Genomic DNA, 20,695 nt, shown 5'->3' on the forward strand with positions numbered 1-20,695 from the left:
TGCTTGGCCTGCTGTGTTCATCCAGCTCCAGACTTGTTCCACTAATGGATTTTGTGGATAAATGTGCATGAGCCATACAGATCAAAAGATCCCAGCTTTTGTACTGTTGTTTGAGGACTAATCTCTTAGTGCTTTTCCTTAACAAGGGGGGAGAAACAAAAAATCAGCCAGGATTCCCACGCTATTTCAGTGACTTCTGCCACAATGTGCATAAGTGTAGATGACAAGGCCAGCACAGGGCTCAGCTCCGATTTCCCCAAAGATTAGCTGTGGTTAGATTTTTATTTCAATTTCAATGAATTCTTCTTATCAAGGTGGGAATATCAATGCTGAGGAATGGATCACTTTCCATTTCAGGTACCCAGCATCACGATCACTCACTTCCAGGTAATACATGACACCATTAGGTGCAGAGTAATGGCCTATTGCTTTGGCCCAATATGCCTCAGCACCAGAACAATATCTAATGCTACACTTCCCCTTATAAGATAAAAATGTTATTAGTTAAGTGAGTTTGCAGAATTCATACAAAATTAAGATGTGTGTTGAAGATTAAATGGAGACTGCTCAAGTTTAGTTTACACAAGACTCTTGTGGTCAACACGCAGTACAGATTTTCATCCAATTAATCTAGCCTGAACAAAAACTGAAGTCACAGAAATAGGAAATCAAAGATCACCTCCAGTGCCAAGAGGTGATAGAAAAGAAAAAATGGACTATTAGGAAGTATAGTTGGGATGATCCAACGTGAAATTAAAAAAATGTCTTTTCATAATAATTTAATTGGGTCTCATCCAGAAAAAAAGGTAGAATATTAGCAACTCAGTTTTTAAACATAATACTAAACATAAGATAAGAACACTCATATCTTACTGCTGCCAGTAAGATCCCAGCTAAATTTCTCCCAATTAACAATATGCTGCTGGTGCTGGGAAGATAGCTTAGACTGGTCTTATTCTGCTTCTGACAAAATTGCTGGAGGAGGGAATGCATTATGGAATAGCCAAAATACAGATTTTCTAAAATTCCTCATACCTGCTTCCCAACAGCTGTAAAGATTCTGCTCAATGTGTCCAGTTCTAACTCCCTTATTTGTGATGAAGTGGAGGATCCAGACAAGGTTCAGAGGAGAATCACTAGATTAATAACTTGTTCAAAATACATTATTTATTATGATGGACTTAGACAATTTGTTCTTTTACTATAGGTAAGTGCCGATTTTATGACATGAGAGGTGGGGCCCTGTCCACAAGGGTAGATTGTTTGTATTCAGTAGTTTAGGAACCAATGGAAATTATACAACTAACCCCAGGAACTCAATTTTAACCAACTTCTCTGAAAAGAAGTCCTTCAAAATCTTTTCTCCCTGAAATGACACTAGAATATTTTTAAAAAAAAAATTTATCACGTTTGTGCCTTTCCTAGGAAATGACATGACTGCTGTTGTTGAGAGCGCATTAGGGGCTATAATATTTTGCTGTAGCACGATGGAATTGGGTGGACTTGATTGACTAGCTGACATTTCTCTGTTCGCCTTTTTAAATGATCTAACCAAATGCATTATCCACTTCTCCGCTCAATATAATCCAGATTATATAATATTTAATCCAACAGGACATGGAAACACACTTTTACAAAAACATTTGAACTAAAGCTTCAGGCACATGTTCAAGATCTGATAAAGTAACAGTCTCCATGTTTTAGGCATGCAATGTAACACAAATGCATTTGTTTAGCTGACCTTGCCAGGTGCCATGCTGGAACACAAGATCCATGAAGCTTGTTGGGAGTGTGGCATGGGCATGTTCGTTTGTGGCAGCCATTTTGTCCGAAGAATTTCTTTTTGAAACAGACTCTTAAGAGACTAAGGCATACCAACAAGAGGAAGCCTTATGAATGATCTATACTACAACTTAACTTGCCTATCTTTGTTCCATACCTTGAAATCCTTACGTGCTAAAAGAAATCAGTTTTGACAATTTCAATTAAGTGCTGATCTTTTGCTACAAAGTCACATTCACAGCCTCTCTCTAAAATCCCTCGATTCCTTCAGTCCCAAAATCACTCACTCAGTTTTGCACGTATACAAAACACCCTCTCGGATGGACAATTCCAACGATTCATAACCTTCTCAATGAAGAAGGTTCTCCTAGTTCTCATTCATACATGGTCAAACGCTTATCCTGAGATTAAGACCCTGAGTTCAATATTTGCCAGCCAGGTAACTTACCTCTTCATAAAACTTCAACTGGGGAACAGCTTCATCTATTTCATTCAGACAAAAATCTTTAAACAGCAAAAATCCTGAAAAACAAAAAGCAAGAAATATTAATATTTGAGGAATTGTACAGATCTCCATGGTGTACAAATTACTGTTGCTGATAGCATCATAAATATGCCTAATGCACTTGTACTGAAGAGTTTCTTCTTTCTATTTTAACAGGTTGTTAAGGTTATTTTAAATGAGTTAGTGGCTCTGCACATCCAGAAATTCTGTTCACGCTAGCAGTGGAGGATGTGCATTCAGCTGCCTAGGCCTTAAACTCTGGATCCATTGCTAATTAAGCATTTGGTCACCTTCTCTAATTTGTTTTATGTGGTCAATTGTCAGAGAGTGTCTGATTAACATTTCTGTGAAGCACTCAGTACATTTTATTGCATTAAGGTGCGATACAGCTACGAGCTACTAATAAAATAGTAATGGACAAGGGGTCGGAGATAGGATTCAGAATTTGATACATATAGACTATGCATTCGCATGGTAACCTCACCAGCATAACTTCCTCTCGTGTGCTTCTGAAAGAATGTTTTAAATGCACAGCAGTTCTTGCCTTATTCAATGACTGAATCCTAAATGTTTGTGTTGATGGTTTTCTATATTTTATTTTTATTCATGGCAAGTGGGCATCACTGGCTAAGCCAGCACTTATTGTCTATCCCCACATGCCCTTGAAGAAGATGGTAGTGAGCCATGTTCTTCAGTCACTGCAGTCAATACAGTAGAGGTACACTGGCAGTGCTATTAACATCAAAGTTCTTGAAGGAACAGCAAAATAGTTCTAAATCAGATTGGTGTATGGCTTGAAGGGGAACTTGCAGATTTTGATTGTCAAGCTAAACAAGCTACTTTAAAACGTCTATCTTTCAAAGTTTGGTAAAAATCTAAAAAAGCAGTAACTGTTGCAGCAAGTCAAATAAAATAAAATGAAAAGAACGATCGTAGCAGGCTAAAACTATTAGATACCAATGTTTAAGCACCTGAAATCAATTTTTACTGGTCAAACGGTGGAAGTAACTCATTGAGGAAGAACATCAGCTGATTATATGTTCTATCATGTGATGGAAGGCATAGTTTTCAAAAGGAATGATCTGACGAATAAAAAGGACTTGCTGGCAGGTGGGGTGGGCGAAAGAGATGAAATGAACATGGAGGAGGGAAGAGGGTGTTTGAACATTCTTCCTGCTTTTGGCACCGAGAGAAGGATCTGCTGTTCTCCAGGAAGTTTGTTTGCAAGTCAAACCTCAGTATGTACACCATCACAGTCATGTTTCTGCCCCACCCTAGTGCTGCAGGCAATGAAGAGGTATAGTATTGCTTTATTTGTTAGTTAAACTTCAATAAATGCCTTTTCCACTGAAAAAAGAATTTATGATTTAGGTTATTTTAAGGAGTGAAATAATCTTGGTGTTCACCAACAGAGCCCATAGTCACTGTGATTCCTCAAGCAGAACACAGTTTTCCTTCTTACTCCATCAAAACTCCATTTCTAAAACTCCTATTAAAATCACCTCAGAGATAGCAGGAACTGCAGATGCTGGAGAATCTGAGGTAACAAGGTGCAGAGCTGGATGATCACAGCAGGCCAAGCAGCATCAGAGGAGCAGGAAGGCTGACGTTTCGGGCCTAGACCCTTCTTCAAAAAATTTTCTGGTGAATTCACCCTGGTGAATCATATAGTACAGAAGAGGTTGTTCGGTCCATCAAGTCTGCACCAAAAAAACTACTCGAAATCCACACTAGTCCCTTTTTCAGCTCTTGGCCCATAACCTGGAATGTTATGACATTCCAAGTGCTCAGCCAAATACTTTATAAAAGTTGTGAGCTTTCCTGCCTCAACCACCCTCCCAGGCCCAGATACCCACCTCCTCTAAATGAAAACATTTTTTCTTCAAATTCCCTCTATACCTTCTGACTTTCACCTTAGAATTGTCTCCTTGTTATCGACCCTTCAACTAAGGAGAACAGCTGCTTGCTGTCCACCCTGTCCATTCCCCTCATAACGTTATACACTTTCTCAGCTTTCTCCACTATAAAGAAAACAACCTGACCTTACCCAGCCTCTCCTCATAGCTAAACTGCCCCATCGCAGGCAACACCCTGCTCTACCTCCTCTGCACCTCCTCCAGTGCAACCATACCCTTCTCATAGTGTGATGACCAGAACTGCACACAGTACTCCGGCAGTGACCTAACCAAAGTTAGGTACAGGTCCAACATGACCTCCCTGATTTTATAATCTATGCTATAACTGCTGAAGACAAGTGTCCTAGTGTGCCTTTTCCATTACCTTATTAACCGGTCCTGCTGCCTTCAGGGATCTATGTTTAAATCCCTCAATTCATCTGAGCTTCCTAGTGTCCTGCCATTCATTGAATACTCCCTTGCCTTGTTACATCTTCCAAGGTATATCACCTCACATTTTTCAGGGTTAAATTCCATCTGCCACTGATCTGCACATCTGACAAATCCATCTATATCCTCCTGTACAAAAACAAATTTACTGGAAAAGCTCAGCAGGTCTGGCAACATCTGTGAAGAAAAAAAAATGAGTTAATGTTTCCAGTGACCCTTCCTCAGAACTCAGATGCTGCCAGACCTGCTGAGCTTTCTCAGCAACTTTGCTTTTGTTCCTGATCCACAGCATCTGCAGTTCTTTCTGTTTTTATGTCCTCCTGTAACCTATTTCTTCCTCAGTGTTAACTGCCTAGCCAATCTTCACGTCATCTGCAAACTTTCTCAAAAGTACCCACATTTTCTTCTATTGTTAATATATATATTACAAACAAATGCTATAATTTTTCTGATGCATTAATAGCTTTTGCATAGAAAGGCTTGTAAAATACTATGTTGCTGGAAATCTGAAACAAGCAGAATACTGGAGAAACTCAGCAGTCTGGTACCATCCGTGGAGGGAAGCTCTTCTGAAGAGTCATGCTTGTCTCAAAATACTAACTCTGTTCTTCTCTCTACAAATGCTGAATGCTGCCAGATCTGCCGAGTTTCTCCAATATCTTTTCCATATTGAGAGTACTCAGAAGTGTACATATTACTCTAACATCAACTAACCAATGCATTATATTGGAGTTGGGTGAGGTTAGTTAGCTCAGTTGGCTGGATGCAAAGTGACACCAATATTTCAATTCCCACACTGGCTGAAACTACCATGAAGGACTCTCCTTCTCAACATCTCCCATCTCCTGTGGCATGGTGACCCTCAGGTTAAATCACCACCAGTCATCTCTCTCTAATGAGAGAGCAGCCCTATAGTTCTCTGTGACTATAGTGACTTTACCTTTTATATAAATTAACTTTCATTTATTTACTTTTGTACTCAATATCTGAGACTTCTAAAACTTCAATTTCTATTTGCCTTTAGATGGCTTCACCTACTGCATTCCTACTTTTCACAGATTTGAATCCATCACTGTCTCTCCATTGACTCCCTTTTGGGTGCCCATCAATTATATGTTGGTTTTCTTTATTCCATCTCCTAAGCCATATTACATCTCACTAAATGAAATTAAGCCATTCATCTCTATTAACATCTAACTTCCTGAATTACTTACTCTTTGTCACTAAAATTCCTACGTTTTTGTTGCATAATTTTCCAGATTATGTTCCCTATATTCAAACTCAAATCATCTTTATCAACATACTACTAAAACGGTTCTAGAATTTTTCTTGAACTAAACCCCATCAATCTTTTTCCAGTCCAAAAACCATCTATTTGCCCTTTTTCTTTGTTTACAATCCACCAGCCTTTCTTCAAACAGCATTAACACAGTTCTTCTTGCACACAAGGCATCCTGCAATCATTAGAACACTTTCTCTGCCTCTCATGCATATTACAGCCTTTTACAGTCTTCCCATGTAGAATGACGAAAACAATAAAAAAAATGCTTCACAGGATGCCACCCACACCCAATCAACAAACACGTTCATCCTCCAAAAATTCAAATGCCCAGAAGTAATCTGCACACCTGTCATCAACCGGACACAATGCAAGGTTAGCTAAAGAGGAAACACCACAGAAAAACAGTATGAAAATCAGCCACAGTAGAGCATAATAGTATAGTTACATTGTTCCATTAGAAAATCACAAGGAAGTAAAATGTTGGTTCCCTGTTTTCACAATAGGCTGATGGAATCTGACACCTAAACTCATTCTGGGAGTTAACCAGATTATTCAAAAATGGGAAGTTTGAAAATGAACCTCAAGAAACAGCAGCATAAGATAGGTTAATTGGACAGTTAGTGTGATCAGATTAAGCATAAGGAAGAACCTTACCACAGATCAGCAGAACAAAAACAAAACAAGCTGATCTCAGTATATCTTGTTGTCAATGTTTCTGACTTGACTTTTTGCCAACTAAGCTGATTATATTGCCTCTCAAGGGTGTATATATCTATCATTGACATTTTCAAATATGTTACAGAACAACAACGGGAAAAAAAGTAATATCGATGCCAATATGCCACCAAAACAAGAACCTTGCTTATGTGAATACAGGTTGACGTGATATTCTCAGTTCAGAAACTCAAATTTCTCCCACCATAGGTGATGAAACTGGAGCGAACACCATCTTACCTAAGTGTTGCATAATTTACGATGGTCTCAACCAGACACAGTATAAAAAATCTTTAATTACATGGGTAACACTTTCAACATTTCAAACCTGCATATTAGGAAAATTGCGTATTGTTCACCATTACTATCGTTGTTAAAAACAAGACTAAGCAATGGGGCAGGCTGTTATAACATTACAATATCATACAGGAGAGGGAGATCTAAGGTAGACCATTAATCCAGAGTCAGGCTATCATTTTCAACAAGCATTTCATGGTAATGTTATTGTTTCTGAAGAATTATAAATCCAGGCTGCAAAAGTGCTTAATCCAATAAAGTAATGCTTTTTTTTTCTGCGTGATAGTCTTCCACAGTGATATGGTAAGGGATGGGGGCCGTGTAACACTAAGGTACTAACCAATGCACGAAAGGTTCTGGTTTCACTGTGACAGATTAATATGATAGCATCAACACTTGAAAAACACTTGAAACACTATCCCACAATTGAAAACAGATAAGTTTTATTCTCCTTCAGGTCCATACTTGCCTTCATTTTTGAGTGAGTCAGTAGGGACTCCAATTCTGAAATAATTATGCGAACACCCTGAAGATGGGCTTATTCCCATCTGGATATATTTCAACTCAATGAGTTGGCACTGGGATTACTAATTAAATGATGAGCACACCGAACCTGCTACACAGGGAGAAAGATTTTCATTTTGCACGTGTACCATTTCGCTACACAGTCAGATATAGCAGTTAGTTTGGCACAAGCCAAGCAGTCAGACAGATAGAGGCACAGGCATAAATTGTTAGCCAAGTGCAGATAGATGAGAAAAATGGTACACAGGTTGAGAAACAGATACAGATACAGATACAATCATGGGCACTGACAAGCAGAAACCTTCTGAAACCTACAATCAATGAGAACACCCCCTTTAGCTCACATTATTCTGCCCTGGTAGCCTCCTTATGACAATATATCATGCACACAGTGAAATTAACATGCCTCAATGGCTAGCACTATACTTTGGTGCTGATGGCTAATGAAATGAGGAAGAAAAAATACCTCAATGGGGTCACTACATCCCTGGAAGGGAATATATGAACTTGAAAGATTATCTGAGACTAAAAGAATCAAAAGATATAGGACTAAGACGGGAAAGTTGAGTTGAGGTAGAAATTCATCTTTAGTTCTATTAAACAACAGGGCAGACTCGAGGGACTTATGATCTACCCTGCTTCCTTGTCTTACGATTTTCGGAGTTGCTCAGTGACACATAGATCTTAATGCACCTAATATCATTTCTCTGTCAAAAATCTGTTTTATTTTGTCTCTTAAAATTTCCTTTTCACCAAATTAAAGTGATGATTTTGCATCAGTGCAGCTTTGAAGGTGGTCACAGGATGGTGTGTGACACTCAGCTTGTTGAGATCCAATTTTCACCTCAGGCACCATCAACCTGACCAAAGTAGGACAGGGAGCATTGCATATCGATTGAAGTAATTAGCTCACATCCTACTGTAATTTGAAGACCTCCAGCAACTTAAAATAGGCATGAGAATTATTTTTGTGTTACAGAAAGATTAAAGAAGTGACATATGTCCAAGTACATGTAGAACTGACAGGCTGTCAGATGGCGGTGATGGAGAAGAAGGGGATGAACACCACAGTTACCAAAGCAGCTACCTAGATTGAAAAGGTGGTGGTGGCCAGTAGAAAAAAATGCCATCCCTACCACTTTATGAATGGCAGGGAGCACGGTGAAGAATTTAATTACTTTAGCAGACCAGAGACAGTAGTCATCCAGCATTGTTAAACTAAGCCTGCCTTCCAGTTACAATAATCTCTCTCACTGAGAGACTTAAAAAAATTATTTCCACTAATTCTGAGGGTGTCCTTTTACAAGATGAACAGTCTCATGTAAATTCTTGTACAGACTTGACATTGTACTCGACATTCTGGACATAGGGAACATGGTTTCAAGATAAGGGTCAACCGTTAAGTTCCAACAGACCATACTCTCAGAACAATGAGCCTCCTCCTAGCTCTTAAAGTTTTTATAAGTTGCATTTTGACATTTGGTTATTACTACGTAATGGGACAACTTTTGCACTCATTTGAATGAATGCATCAGCCTGTAACAACCACGAGAGCTGTGCAGCAGATGGGAAGCCCCAAAACTCTCAAATACTAAAAAATACTTCAAATTTGGCAGGAAACTTTTAGAAATACCACAAGACGGCATACGCTAAATTTGTTTTTTTTTTAAAAGTCATCTATAGAATGAACTGCCAATAAGTGTATCATGGGACCCCCTCTACTGTAATTTACATACAAACTCAGCTCTTCGGGCTACTATGATAAGCTCTCATCATTTCCTTCTCGAGGTATCTGAGTACTTCACATTGTATGTTGCCAATCTTTCAATGGTCATGTGTGCAGACTGTTACATCTGCTCTACCTGAATTAAAAATTAGTAAGTAAGATTTATGCTGATTAACATTTAGAGCAAGAAGTGGAGGGCAAGTCACTGGTGGAAGATGAGGAAGGAGCCTCTGTTGTTCTGCCACTCCAAGGTACATGGAGGGGGAGAAAAGAGAGCACAGCATTGGGATGAATGATGCACGAAACTGCCCAAATGTTAGGCTTTTTCCGAAATTGCTAGAAATATATGAATGCAAAAACAGAGTGGAGGAATAGGAAAGAAACCCACACTAATGGATGTCAGCCTTATGCCTTTATTGAGGCTGTCAGATTTCACCTTGTAAATCGGAAAACCTCTAAAAATGGAAGGGCTTTCCTGCTCTCTGGTTAGTTCCTCTTCACCTGCAAAATTTCTTGACAGTACAACTCAAATCCAAGTTTTGTCAATACTTGGTGGGTGTCTCTGCAGGAGAGATCTCACCTGGGAATTGCCATCCTTTGCAGGTACCTATCAGCCAAGAATTCTTGGTACAGCAAGAAGAAAACAGATGGCTTTGGAGGAAAGCATTTAAGCAACATTGAAAAAGGAAGAAAAATTATAACTCTTCTGTTTTTCTTCAAAGTAAAGCCATAAAATCTTTTATCTCTCTTCTGAAACAAAAAACAGTGCTACACTGGAGCATCAGCCTGGATTGTGTTTCTGACTCAGAGGCAAGAATGCTCCCAATTAAGCCTTAGGTGATGCAGGAAATTGAAAAGGCATGGGGAAAAGAGAGAAGGGAGCGGTATCACTTGATTCTTTCATGTTCCACTAGCATACAGTTTTCTATCTCTAATCCTTACTTATTAATTTATCAACAGTTAATATGGTAAAAACACATCTTAAAGATGAGATATATTCATTAATTGAAGATGCAGCTAAAAGCAGATACAATGTTAAATACTGATGTGGCAAAATGTGCAAATTCCCCACAGCAACCCCTCCACCTCACCCCAGACCTCAGTTTCTGCAAAATGTTATTTTTATATTTATAAAATCTAATGTATATAATCCCTACAGTTCTCAAACTGTGTTTACACTCCCATCTTCATTTACATTACTTCAGTTCAATCCATGAAATGTCACATGTATGTGACATTCTACCAGCGAAATAGGAATAAAAGCAGATGAAATTCAACGTGACATACAGCACAGCAGCTGCCTAGAAAATATCACCAGGTTCACTAGTGAATGTCACCGAGGGAGGAAACTGTGTTAAACAGTTCACAAAACATTTGTTTAACCATCATCTTGTATAAAAAAACAGCAACTCTAACAGAATGCATTAGAGATCTGTGGGATGCACAATTTTATGACACACTGCCCCCACCCTCCATATAGAATATGAGCACTCAGTTTTATCCAGTGGATGTATTCAGTAAGGCAGTGAACAACTTGGAGCATTTCAGGGAGGGACATCAAAATGTTACAGCAAGGGGTGGAGGGTATGTCAGTATGTTATAATTAAAATGCTTGGTATACCAGATATTGTTATATTGGGTAATGTTCAACAAGAATATATTTTGAACACTTCCCATACTGTGAGGGGAAGACCTTAAAAACTATTTTTAGGGATTTTTTTTTCATTAATGTGTACAGTGGAGTGTTGTAAAGCATGTACAACAATGTATGACTCCAGTGCATGGAAATTAGGTTTCTGAGGAAACTACACTTCCAGTTATAGCAAAATAGAATCAATGTCCACTGGAATTTCAGCTGAAGGACTTAGATAGTGTAGATACTGATAGCAAACGGAGGGAAAAATCACAACTTGGAAATATCTAGAAATATTTATTTATTTACATTGATAATCAAAATAAATTAACCAGTGACCAAATAGCAAAGCAGGCATCTGAATAACTGCTTCATTTTCATTCAGTAAAGATAGAAGTTAGTACTCTGTAGTGGAGCCAACAATGAACAAAGATCTTTCAGCACAAAACTACACTTTGAAGTCTATTAACTAATTCCAATAACACAAATTAATTAGAGTAACAATATGTGCAAGGACCAGTGAGAAATCAACATGACCACTGGTAAACAAGAGGAGAAACTAAAATGAACAAATACATGTTGTAAGCTAGAAGCTGATTTTCAAACAAAATGATCACCAAGGCATTAAATGTGGTTAAGTTGTAATTACTTGGTTGATTCATTACACAAGTAATAGGTATGAGAGGAAACAAAGTGATGGTTGTAACAAAACCTCCAACTGCCCTAACTAATACTGCAAAGGCAAGAAGAAAGCACACATTTGTCACACTAACTAGGTTAAACAAAGCCAAAGCCTATCTTAAATTACACTGATATTTAGGATAAGAATTCCCTCTAAAATTAACAGTGAATTTATTGCGTTGTGAATAACTGATCAGCGATACTGTGGCAACATCTGAACTCTTTGCCTTCAGGAGAATACAGTACAGCATTGAGCGTAGGTGGTGGCAGCAACCTCAAACTGTCAATACAACAGCTGGTACTTCAAACAAAAATTTCAATCTCTGCATTGAGATGGAGATAATGAGACCTGAAAATCAGGATTAAAATAGACTGCCAACTAAAAGAAGTAGCTTCATTAGTCCATTCAGACTCTCTCACAACAAACTTTGTTGGATATTCAGAGGTGTCAAGCAGAAAATTTCCATTGCTTCAGGACAACTGAAAAGAGTCAAAAGGTCTTTTTTTTAAAATATCACATTGTTAACAATATCCTTCATGGTACCGATGTATGGACATCAAAGGCAGAAAACAGATGTAAGATTTTCAATGTCAAAATGTTCTGCTTGTGTAAGTTTTACTTTTAGTCAAACTACAAATGATGTTGAAATAAAATAATCATGAAACAAATCATTATGTAAAAAGAACTCTTTCTAACAAAGAAAACTTTGGACATGTTCAGTAAGTGCCCCACAAATTGATTATTACAGGTGTGCATTACAAAGGCATTGGCAACGGCAAGCACTGAACATTTCCAGTTGTTCACGTGTTGCTGAATATGCCCTTGGTATACAAGAGTTGGTAATGGCATAAAGGAAAACTACTCAGATGTAACCTTAAATAGACTGAAAATACTTGGTATGAAATAACTTGCACTTATATCACATCCGATACACTCTCACAGGAATATCCAAAGTGATTCATATTAGTTAGCTTGAAGTGCCGGCGCTACTATTAACCAGGGAAGCAAAGATGCCATTTTAAATATAGAAAGATCACTCAAGCAGTAATCAGTAAGTTAGTTAGCATGTCAATGTTATGTGTGGAAGGGATGCTGGTCAGGATAGAGAGAAAGTCCAATTTGTTTTTGAATACTGTTGTAGGATTTTTAATCCCAGTTTTACAAGAATACACACCATCAGCTGTAGCAGTGCACTCCCATTACTGCACTAAAGTATCGATCTCAATACGGTGCTCTCAACATCTGAAGGAGAATTTCCTGACTCAGAGATGAAGACTGTTGATCAGAGTAACTGAGACTGAGGTCATTAATTGGAGATAGCTGATTGATTGGTGAAACTATTGATGAGACAGTAGCTGAGGTAGGACTGCTAATTACAGTGGGTGAGGATGGGAGTTCAGTTTGGGAGAATTGGATTGTTAGTTTCTACCTGCACACATTATAAGCAAAATTTTGTGAGTGATCTATTTTTCCACCTGTTTCACTTATTTCTGTCACTCACAGGGGTCAACAATTATACTGTTTATATTTCCAATAAAATGTTAAGTAGTAATCATGTGACAACTAGAGGCTAATATCAAAAAAAAAAGTGCAGATGTTGGAAATCTAAAATAGAGTGTTGGAAATATTCAGCAACTCTGGCAGCATCTGTGGATAGAAAAACTGATTAGATATTGACCTGAGCATGACATTTGTTTTTATTTCAGATTTCCAGCATCTGCAGTATTCTCCTTTTATATCAGATAACCAGAGGTTGTTTCCGCACAAAATGAGTTAAATTAGAATGATAAAAGATTCTTTTTTGTTTTTACTCAATGGACATTAAGTTTTGTCAGAAAGTGTAAGTGAATAAAAGACGAGAGGATCATATATCTCTCACTGAACTGTTGATTTTCCTTTCAGCAACTTCAATGAAAGGGAAAGCAGGTACGTTTTGACACAAATGCAAACTCAAAATACTTCAGTGGAAATCTGAAATAAAAACAGCCAACGTCAAGTAACCCCGTTAGGCAAATCTGAAAAAAAACTTTCTAAAAGGTGTTTTATGCACCATACATTAAACATTACAGGGCTGAATCTTATTTTATTTGACAAGTACAAATTGGCACAAGACCTCCTGGGATTTCTCATTGCATCTTACCAAGATTGCCTTATTAACCATGACATACCTCACGTCCATTACAATTATCGCATGCTGTTCCCATACAATTCACCTCTCACTAGGTATCCACTGAAAGATCAGCATCCCTTTTACCTGTGCCATCTTTGAAGGGCATTGGCAATGCCTCTTCCTAGCAAAGTAATGGCACAGCAGCCACAAAGCCATGCTGCCAGCAAGACCAACACTCCCCTGCACATACAACCCCATTCTCTCACCCTAGCTGCTGTTTAAACAGAGTGCCACACAGATTACCTGTCTGTAACAACATCCCATCTAATCACTGCTACTGTTCGCGATGCCATCTTGACCAACGGCAATTTTATAAACCAATTTGGTCCCACACAGGTTATTCGTTACTTCCTGGGAAGAGTCAGTTGTATCCAAGTTCAAAACAGCTATCACTCCTACAGCCAGAGGAAAGGATAGCTTCCCATTCCTGTAGCCATCAGGTCCCACTCCAGCATCTGGCAATGTTCCATCAGAGGATCAGGACATATGGAGCCTGCACCTTTCTCATCCCCAGGAAATGGACTCCGACCGAAAAACACTGGTCCACCTGTCACTCAGCCTCTCACTGATCAGGAATTCTTTGGCTTCCGCAATTACCTGCTGCTGCTTCTGGGCTTATCATCAGCCCTTTCCTCTGGAACCCACCTCCACCTTCTTAGGAAGGCAGCCACAGCAACCAACATCCCACCAGTTGCTGGACACAAGTATCTCAGTATAAACAACCTATATTGGGAACATAAGGAGTGAACAAGGTTCTTTGGTATCAGAGGAGCCAGTGATAGCACACCCTGAAGATGAAGGCTGCACATACTCCACCAGACAATGAGACATGCCGAACCCCAGTATTGAGGGCCATGTCTCCATCATTTATTCAGCTTCAGCCTCAGCTTGTGCACCAACCTGATGAACATGCTGGCCAGCTGAATGATCAACACAGTACATCAAAAGGGAGTGGCTCTGTGCTCCAACCCCCTTCCCATTCCAGTCACACATCAACCACAACTTATCATTGCATTCACTACAGTCCATCTTAATACTTATATGGCAGAAGCAATTGTCTCCACTTCCCACAGCACCTTTGGAAGTTGAACAAGTCATGTTTTGCCTTTGGCCAGCATTTGCATCTTTTTAAGTCAGTGCTGCTAGCTTCAGCATCATGGAGATGCCAGTGTTCAATCTGCAGTGGCCAATATCATGGTGCAAATTGCCTTTGACCAGTATTTGAACCCTAAACTGTTCACTCTGCATGCATTGTAAATGAACGATGAAATTATTGCAAATTAAATATAGCTGTAGTTTGCAACTCTCTGCTTCATGTATTTGCTCTTTCAATATCTCAGCATCCAGGAAATGTGGATCTTGAATTTTCACAAGAACACTACCCAGCATGGGCATCATTTCAGCCATTTTTGAGTTGCATTTCACTTCGGAAGAACAGTAAATGATGGCCTGGAACTCAGTACATGGTGAAAACCATCAGCACCAGGCTCAGCCTGGTCACCAGTATTCCCAGAGCTTCTATGTCACTTTTTATCTTGTACTACCCTTAAAGTCAATTTCCGCTCATTCACGCCCCATGCGGAGGCCCATCACATTGAACTTTGCCGTCATCTGTCCTCCTTGACCCATGCCCTGACGTTACACATTAAATGATACCCACCATCAGCACTTCCCTGTTGGAGACCACAATGGTTGACACTACCAAAAGTGTCCCCCTCATAGTCTATCAAACCTCCAACACTGTTCTGGCTACCCCTCCATACACCTGGAGGCTCCCACTTCCCCCCTGTCTCCATTCTTGCCCACAATTCTACAAATTCTTCTGCTTTCCCTCTCCCTTGCCTCTGCTCTCCCACTTCTTTTGGTAGTAGTCTTCCCACTTCCCTACAATCCCCCTGCAACTCCCTGAATGATTGATAGATGGACACCAGGTACTTATACAAGCCCACCAAATGTCTCTAAACTTCAACACTTTTAACTTGCCCATCTTTTTCAAAAATGTTCTGCTCTTCTTACTATTGAGATGAGTAACTTCCCATATTGTACTCCATCTGCCACCTTATTGCCACTCAACCAGCCTGTTTGCATCTCTTTGCAGTCTCTTTGAATCTTCCCTACAGCTTACAAGTTCACTGAGCTTTGTATCACCAGCAAACCTGGTTACATTACTCTCACTCAGTTTGTCTAGGTCATTAGGGACCAGCACTCCACTAACCAGCTAATGTGAAAAATGTCACTTATTCCTATTCTCTGTATCCAGTCCATTAACCAACCCTCCAACAAAGATAAAATATAACCACAAATTCCGTAAGTTCTCATCTTGCAGGTTAACCTTCTATATGGCACCTTGTTGAATGCCTTCATATAAATCCAAGTCTACTAAATCCACTGGTTCACCTTTCATCATGCCCAAAGTCATAACCTTGGTTCGTAATAATTGTTCAATGCCTCTCTATCCTGCATCAGTCTTTCCAATAAGTTCCTTCAATTTTCAAGCTATCTAGCATTGATACCTTTTCCCTCCTCATTCCCTTCCATAATTTCTTACAAGCACCTCACTTGTTACTTCTTCTGTCTAAGACGTCTTTTCCATTCTCCTCTAGGCTCTCACTCCAAAACATGTTGAGCGAGTTTCATAAGGTCCAAGTTTCATAATCTGTACAAAATCAGAATTTAAATCAAATTCATTACAAGTCGCTTCTTGAGTTGCTTTTTAAGTTTTCAGGTTTGCAACCTTCTCTTCTTACCAAGTATGATCTTTCCCATCACTAATCTCGTTTCTTATTCTTTGCTGCACTTTCTATTTGCAGCTTTTACACTTCCAAAATACTTTCATTCTTGTACTGTTTCTAGTTCTTTTCTTTCTATAAACAGTTGAAAATTTATTGGTGATCTTGCATCACTCCGGTTTTGCCAATATTCAAAATGTTTGCAAAGTCCATGCTGTTGTTACTAATCTGTCTACTGCTACCTGTAATCCTTCTGTGCTTGCTACAAGTACTTTGCCATCTACAAATTTAACTAATGATATAAGTACCCTTTCACTCTGAATTTTGATGCCAGGTTTTCTCTCTTCAAACACTTCGATCATCGCTTCTGCAAAGACTTTGAAGAGATCTGTTCATGAACAACACCTTGTAAATCTCCTCATAATTAGTCATGGTTCTGGCTTCCTACAAGCTACTCATACTGTTGCTATTTGTCCCATATATAGAATTCTTGTGAATCATCTATTTACCCTATGTACTCCTATACATTTGAGCAGTGTCAGGAGCTTAAGCCAGCCAACTGACTGAACACATTTTTAAAAAATCTACAAAATATTCATCAATCATACATTATCAACTGTTTCCTCTCTGGAAACCAAACTGGTTATCTCTATATAGTTCTGTGCCTTTCCCCTGAATCACAGATGTTATGGAACATCATGTCAGCATCAACTCTCCAAATAAATATCATGAGGTAATGGCAGCCTTGCTCCAACCTTTTCCTCACACATTGTTTTTATTTAAATAATCATCTGTTGCCCTCTTAAACCTGTCTCCACCCCGCTTTCAGGCACTACATTCCAGATCCGAACCACTTGTTGTATAACTGAGTTTCTTCTCATGTCACATTTGCTTCTTTTGCAAATCATGCATTGTGTTCTCATCCTTGGTCCTACTGAGCAGGAACAGTTTACTGCTTATCTACCAACTCCCCACATGATTTTGAAAAATTCAAGTTGACCCCCTCTTAGCCTTCTTTGCTCCAAGGAGGACATGCCCAAACTCTCAACTCATTTTCATACCTGAAGTCACTCATTCCTGGAACTTTTAAATCTCTTACGCATTCACATCCTTCATATATCATAGCACATAGAATTTATATAATATTCCAGCTGCTGTCTAGGAAATATCTGAAACAAGCTTGGGACAATTTCCTTGCTCTGGCATTCTAAATCCCTGTTAATAAAGTTGTTTCAGAGATAGTAGGAACTGCAGATGCTAGAGAATCTGAGATAACAAGGTGTAGAGCTGGATGAACACAGCAGGCCAAGCAGCATCAGAGGAGCAGGAAGGCTGACGTTTCGGGCCTAGACCCTTCTTCAGAATTTCTGCCAAATTCAACTGACATATGCACATGTACAGGCTCCTCTGCTCCTGCATCCCCTTTAGAATTCTAATCCTTTATCTTATATTGCCGGTCATGTTCTTCCTACTTAAATGCATCACCTTGCACTTCTTTACATTGAACTTCATCTATTGCCTATCCACCCACTCCAACCTGTCCATGTCCTTTTGAAGTTCCACACTGCCCTGCTCACAGTTTACAATGCTTCCTCATTTCATATCATCTACAAACTTTGAAACTGTCCCCTGTATGCCAAGATCCAGATCACTAACGTATGATCAGCAAAAGCAAGATCCTCAATACTGACATCTAGGAATTCCACTACAAACAAACATTCTCCAGCCAAAAAGATTCCCATTGACTACTACTCTTCATTTCCTATTGCTCAACCAATTGTGCATCTACATTGTTACTGACATTTTTGATCCATGAAGTATTACTTTTTGCACAAGTCTGTTGTGCAGCAATGTATTAAGGGCCTTCTAGAAGTCCAGGCACACTAGATCTACAACCTCATCAACCCTTCCTGTTACCCCCTCAAATAAACTCCAGCAAGTTAGTTAAATATGAATTTCCCTTTAGAAATCCATGCTGGGTCTTTAATCAACCCATCTTTTTCTATGTAATGTTGAATTCTACCCAGAATAACTGTTTCTAGAAGCTTCCCCATCACTGAAATTAACCTGACAGGTCTGTAATTGCTGGGCATATCCTTACAGCCTTTCTTTGAAAAGGGACATGATGTTGGCAATTCTCCCCTGAATCTATGAAAACTGAAAGATTGTGACCAGTGTCCCTGCAATTTCCATCCTCACTTCCTTCAATATCCTTGAAAGTATCTTATCCTGTCCTGGTGGCTTGTGAACTTTAACTATTAACAGTCTATCCAACACCGTTTCCTTCTCAATTTTCAACAATCCACCGTCACTGTGGCCTAGCAGCATCTGGCACCTTGGTAAGACAGATGCATAGTATTCATTTAATACTTCATCCATACCCCCACCTCAATGTGTAAATTCCTTTTTGGTTTGTTTTGCTCCTCCTTCTACCACCCTATTACTATTTATATGCCTATAGAAGACTTTTATCTTCCCCTTTACGTTGGCTGCCAGTCTTTTCTCATAAATCCTTTTCGCATTTCTAATATGCTTTTTCATCTCCCCTCTCAACCTTCTGTATTCCACTTCGTTCTCAATTGTATCGTTTACCCTGACAGCAGGCATAAGCACAGCTATTTTTCTTTATCTTTGTTTTTGTCTCCTCAGTCATCCTGGAAGCTCAGGATTTGTTGGTTCTGTCTTTCGCTTTTAAGGGAATATATCTCAACTCTTCACTGATCATGTACTCTTTGAAGGTAGCCTTATGCCGAGTTAGTTTCTCCTAGTAGCCTTTTGTTCCTGTTTATCCAACCCAGCTCTGATCTTACCCATTGAAGCCAACTCTCTTTCTTACTCTGGATTAGTCAGTGTCATTCCCCACCATTGTCCTAAACCTTACAGTACAATGATCACTGTCTCCTAAGTGAACCCCACTGACACTTGACCTACTCATCCCACTTAATTTCCAAAAGTCAGGTGCATTCTTTTTTGTTGGACTTGCAACATATTGCTGCAGGAAATTCTCCTGAACTCCATTCATAAGCACATTCCCCTCACTGCCCCTTAGCCTATTAGTATCCCTGTCTATTTTGGGTAATTAAACTCCTCCTTTAAAGCTACTTTATAATGTTAGCATCTCTCTGTGATTTCCTAATAGATTGATGTACTATGGTCAGTTTTCCTCAGAGGAGCTTTTACTATGGTCAAACCTGTAACTCCTACCATAGAGCAGGATATGAGGAGCAGCACAAGATAAGATGGGATAGTGGTGGACACTGTGTCCTGCCACTACAGGAATTTTACCAGCAGCAGGATAGGTGTCAGGTGACCTTCCACCCTTGGGTCAATTAAGACCATTTGGAGGTCACTTCTTCCCGCTTGTGCTGGTATAATATTAGTGGCAAAGATGCTCTTAAGACACATCTTAACATGTTGTGATGGTCTGGAAAGGTCCATCCTTTTTTGGGAACCCTGTACCCTTGGGGCCCCTCTACCCCATAGATCTCTCACTAGGGCCACAGTAAGGCCACCCCATGCGAATAGTTCTCCAGCTTCCATTGCTGTTCCTGGTTGGGGCTGACAACAGTCTGAGCAGAGGTCACTGCATCCATTGGCACTGCTGGGACTAAAGAGATACCGGCCTTCTGAATGGCTGGTTGCAGCTGGGAGTTCGGATGTATTCCTTCACAGGGCCAAGGCCATAACTTGAAGAAACTAGCTGCCTGAGCGACGCAAAAATTGCTTTCTGGTTGCTGGGATTGTTGTAGCTAGGCTTAAATCCAACTTTCCAGGTAGAGTCACCTGCTTCCTGTTAAATCGAGCATAATGAGTTGACTTAGTTCTATCATTGCAGCAGGTACTTCTGTGAAACACTGTGTCCATTACAGATGCAATTAAAACTGCATTGCAAATTTGATGCAAAAATCTTCAAGATCTCCGCTATTCTCTTGTACTTAGACTAATGCTAACCCTTATTAGATTTTAATTACACAAAGGTAGGTCATTATTACATTGATAAGAATGACTTATATTCTGTGCAGACCAATCTAAAGTTAGTTTTGAATAATTTGTATTTTACACACAAATATACACATCAGTAGATATTTTGATTTCCTTAATGTTGTTACTTAACGCTGACCTCTTAAGTAGCAATATGCGGTAGTGTGCTTTGAAAACCAAGGTTGGTATTTTCCAGAGATAGTAGGAACTGCAGATGCTGGAGAATCTGAGATAACAATGTGGTGAGCTGGATGAACACAGCAGGCCAAGCAGCATCAGAGGAGCAGGAAGGCTGACGTTTCGGGCCTAGACCCTTCTTCAGAA

At 39.4% G+C, this 20,695-nt stretch overlaps 1 protein-coding gene across 1 annotated transcript in view; it reads right to left on the bottom strand.

Moving 5' to 3' along the window:
* The window catches only part of grk3 (G protein-coupled receptor kinase 3), a 267,076-nt gene that overhangs the window by 127,663 nt on the left and 118,718 nt on the right, over positions 1 to 20,695 (bottom strand). The window contains exon 3 of the mRNA XM_048611731.1: positions 2,231 to 2,304. Coding sequence (XP_048467688.1) covers positions 2,231 to 2,304 — 74 coding nt within the window. The remainder of the gene's footprint in view (positions 1 to 2,230; positions 2,305 to 20,695) is intronic.

Source organism: Rhincodon typus, chromosome 24 (assembly GCF_021869965.1).
Source record: "Rhincodon typus isolate 14 chromosome 24, sRhiTyp1.1, whole genome shotgun sequence".
NCBI classification, from domain to species: Eukaryota; Metazoa; Chordata; class Chondrichthyes; order Orectolobiformes; family Rhincodontidae; genus Rhincodon; species Rhincodon typus.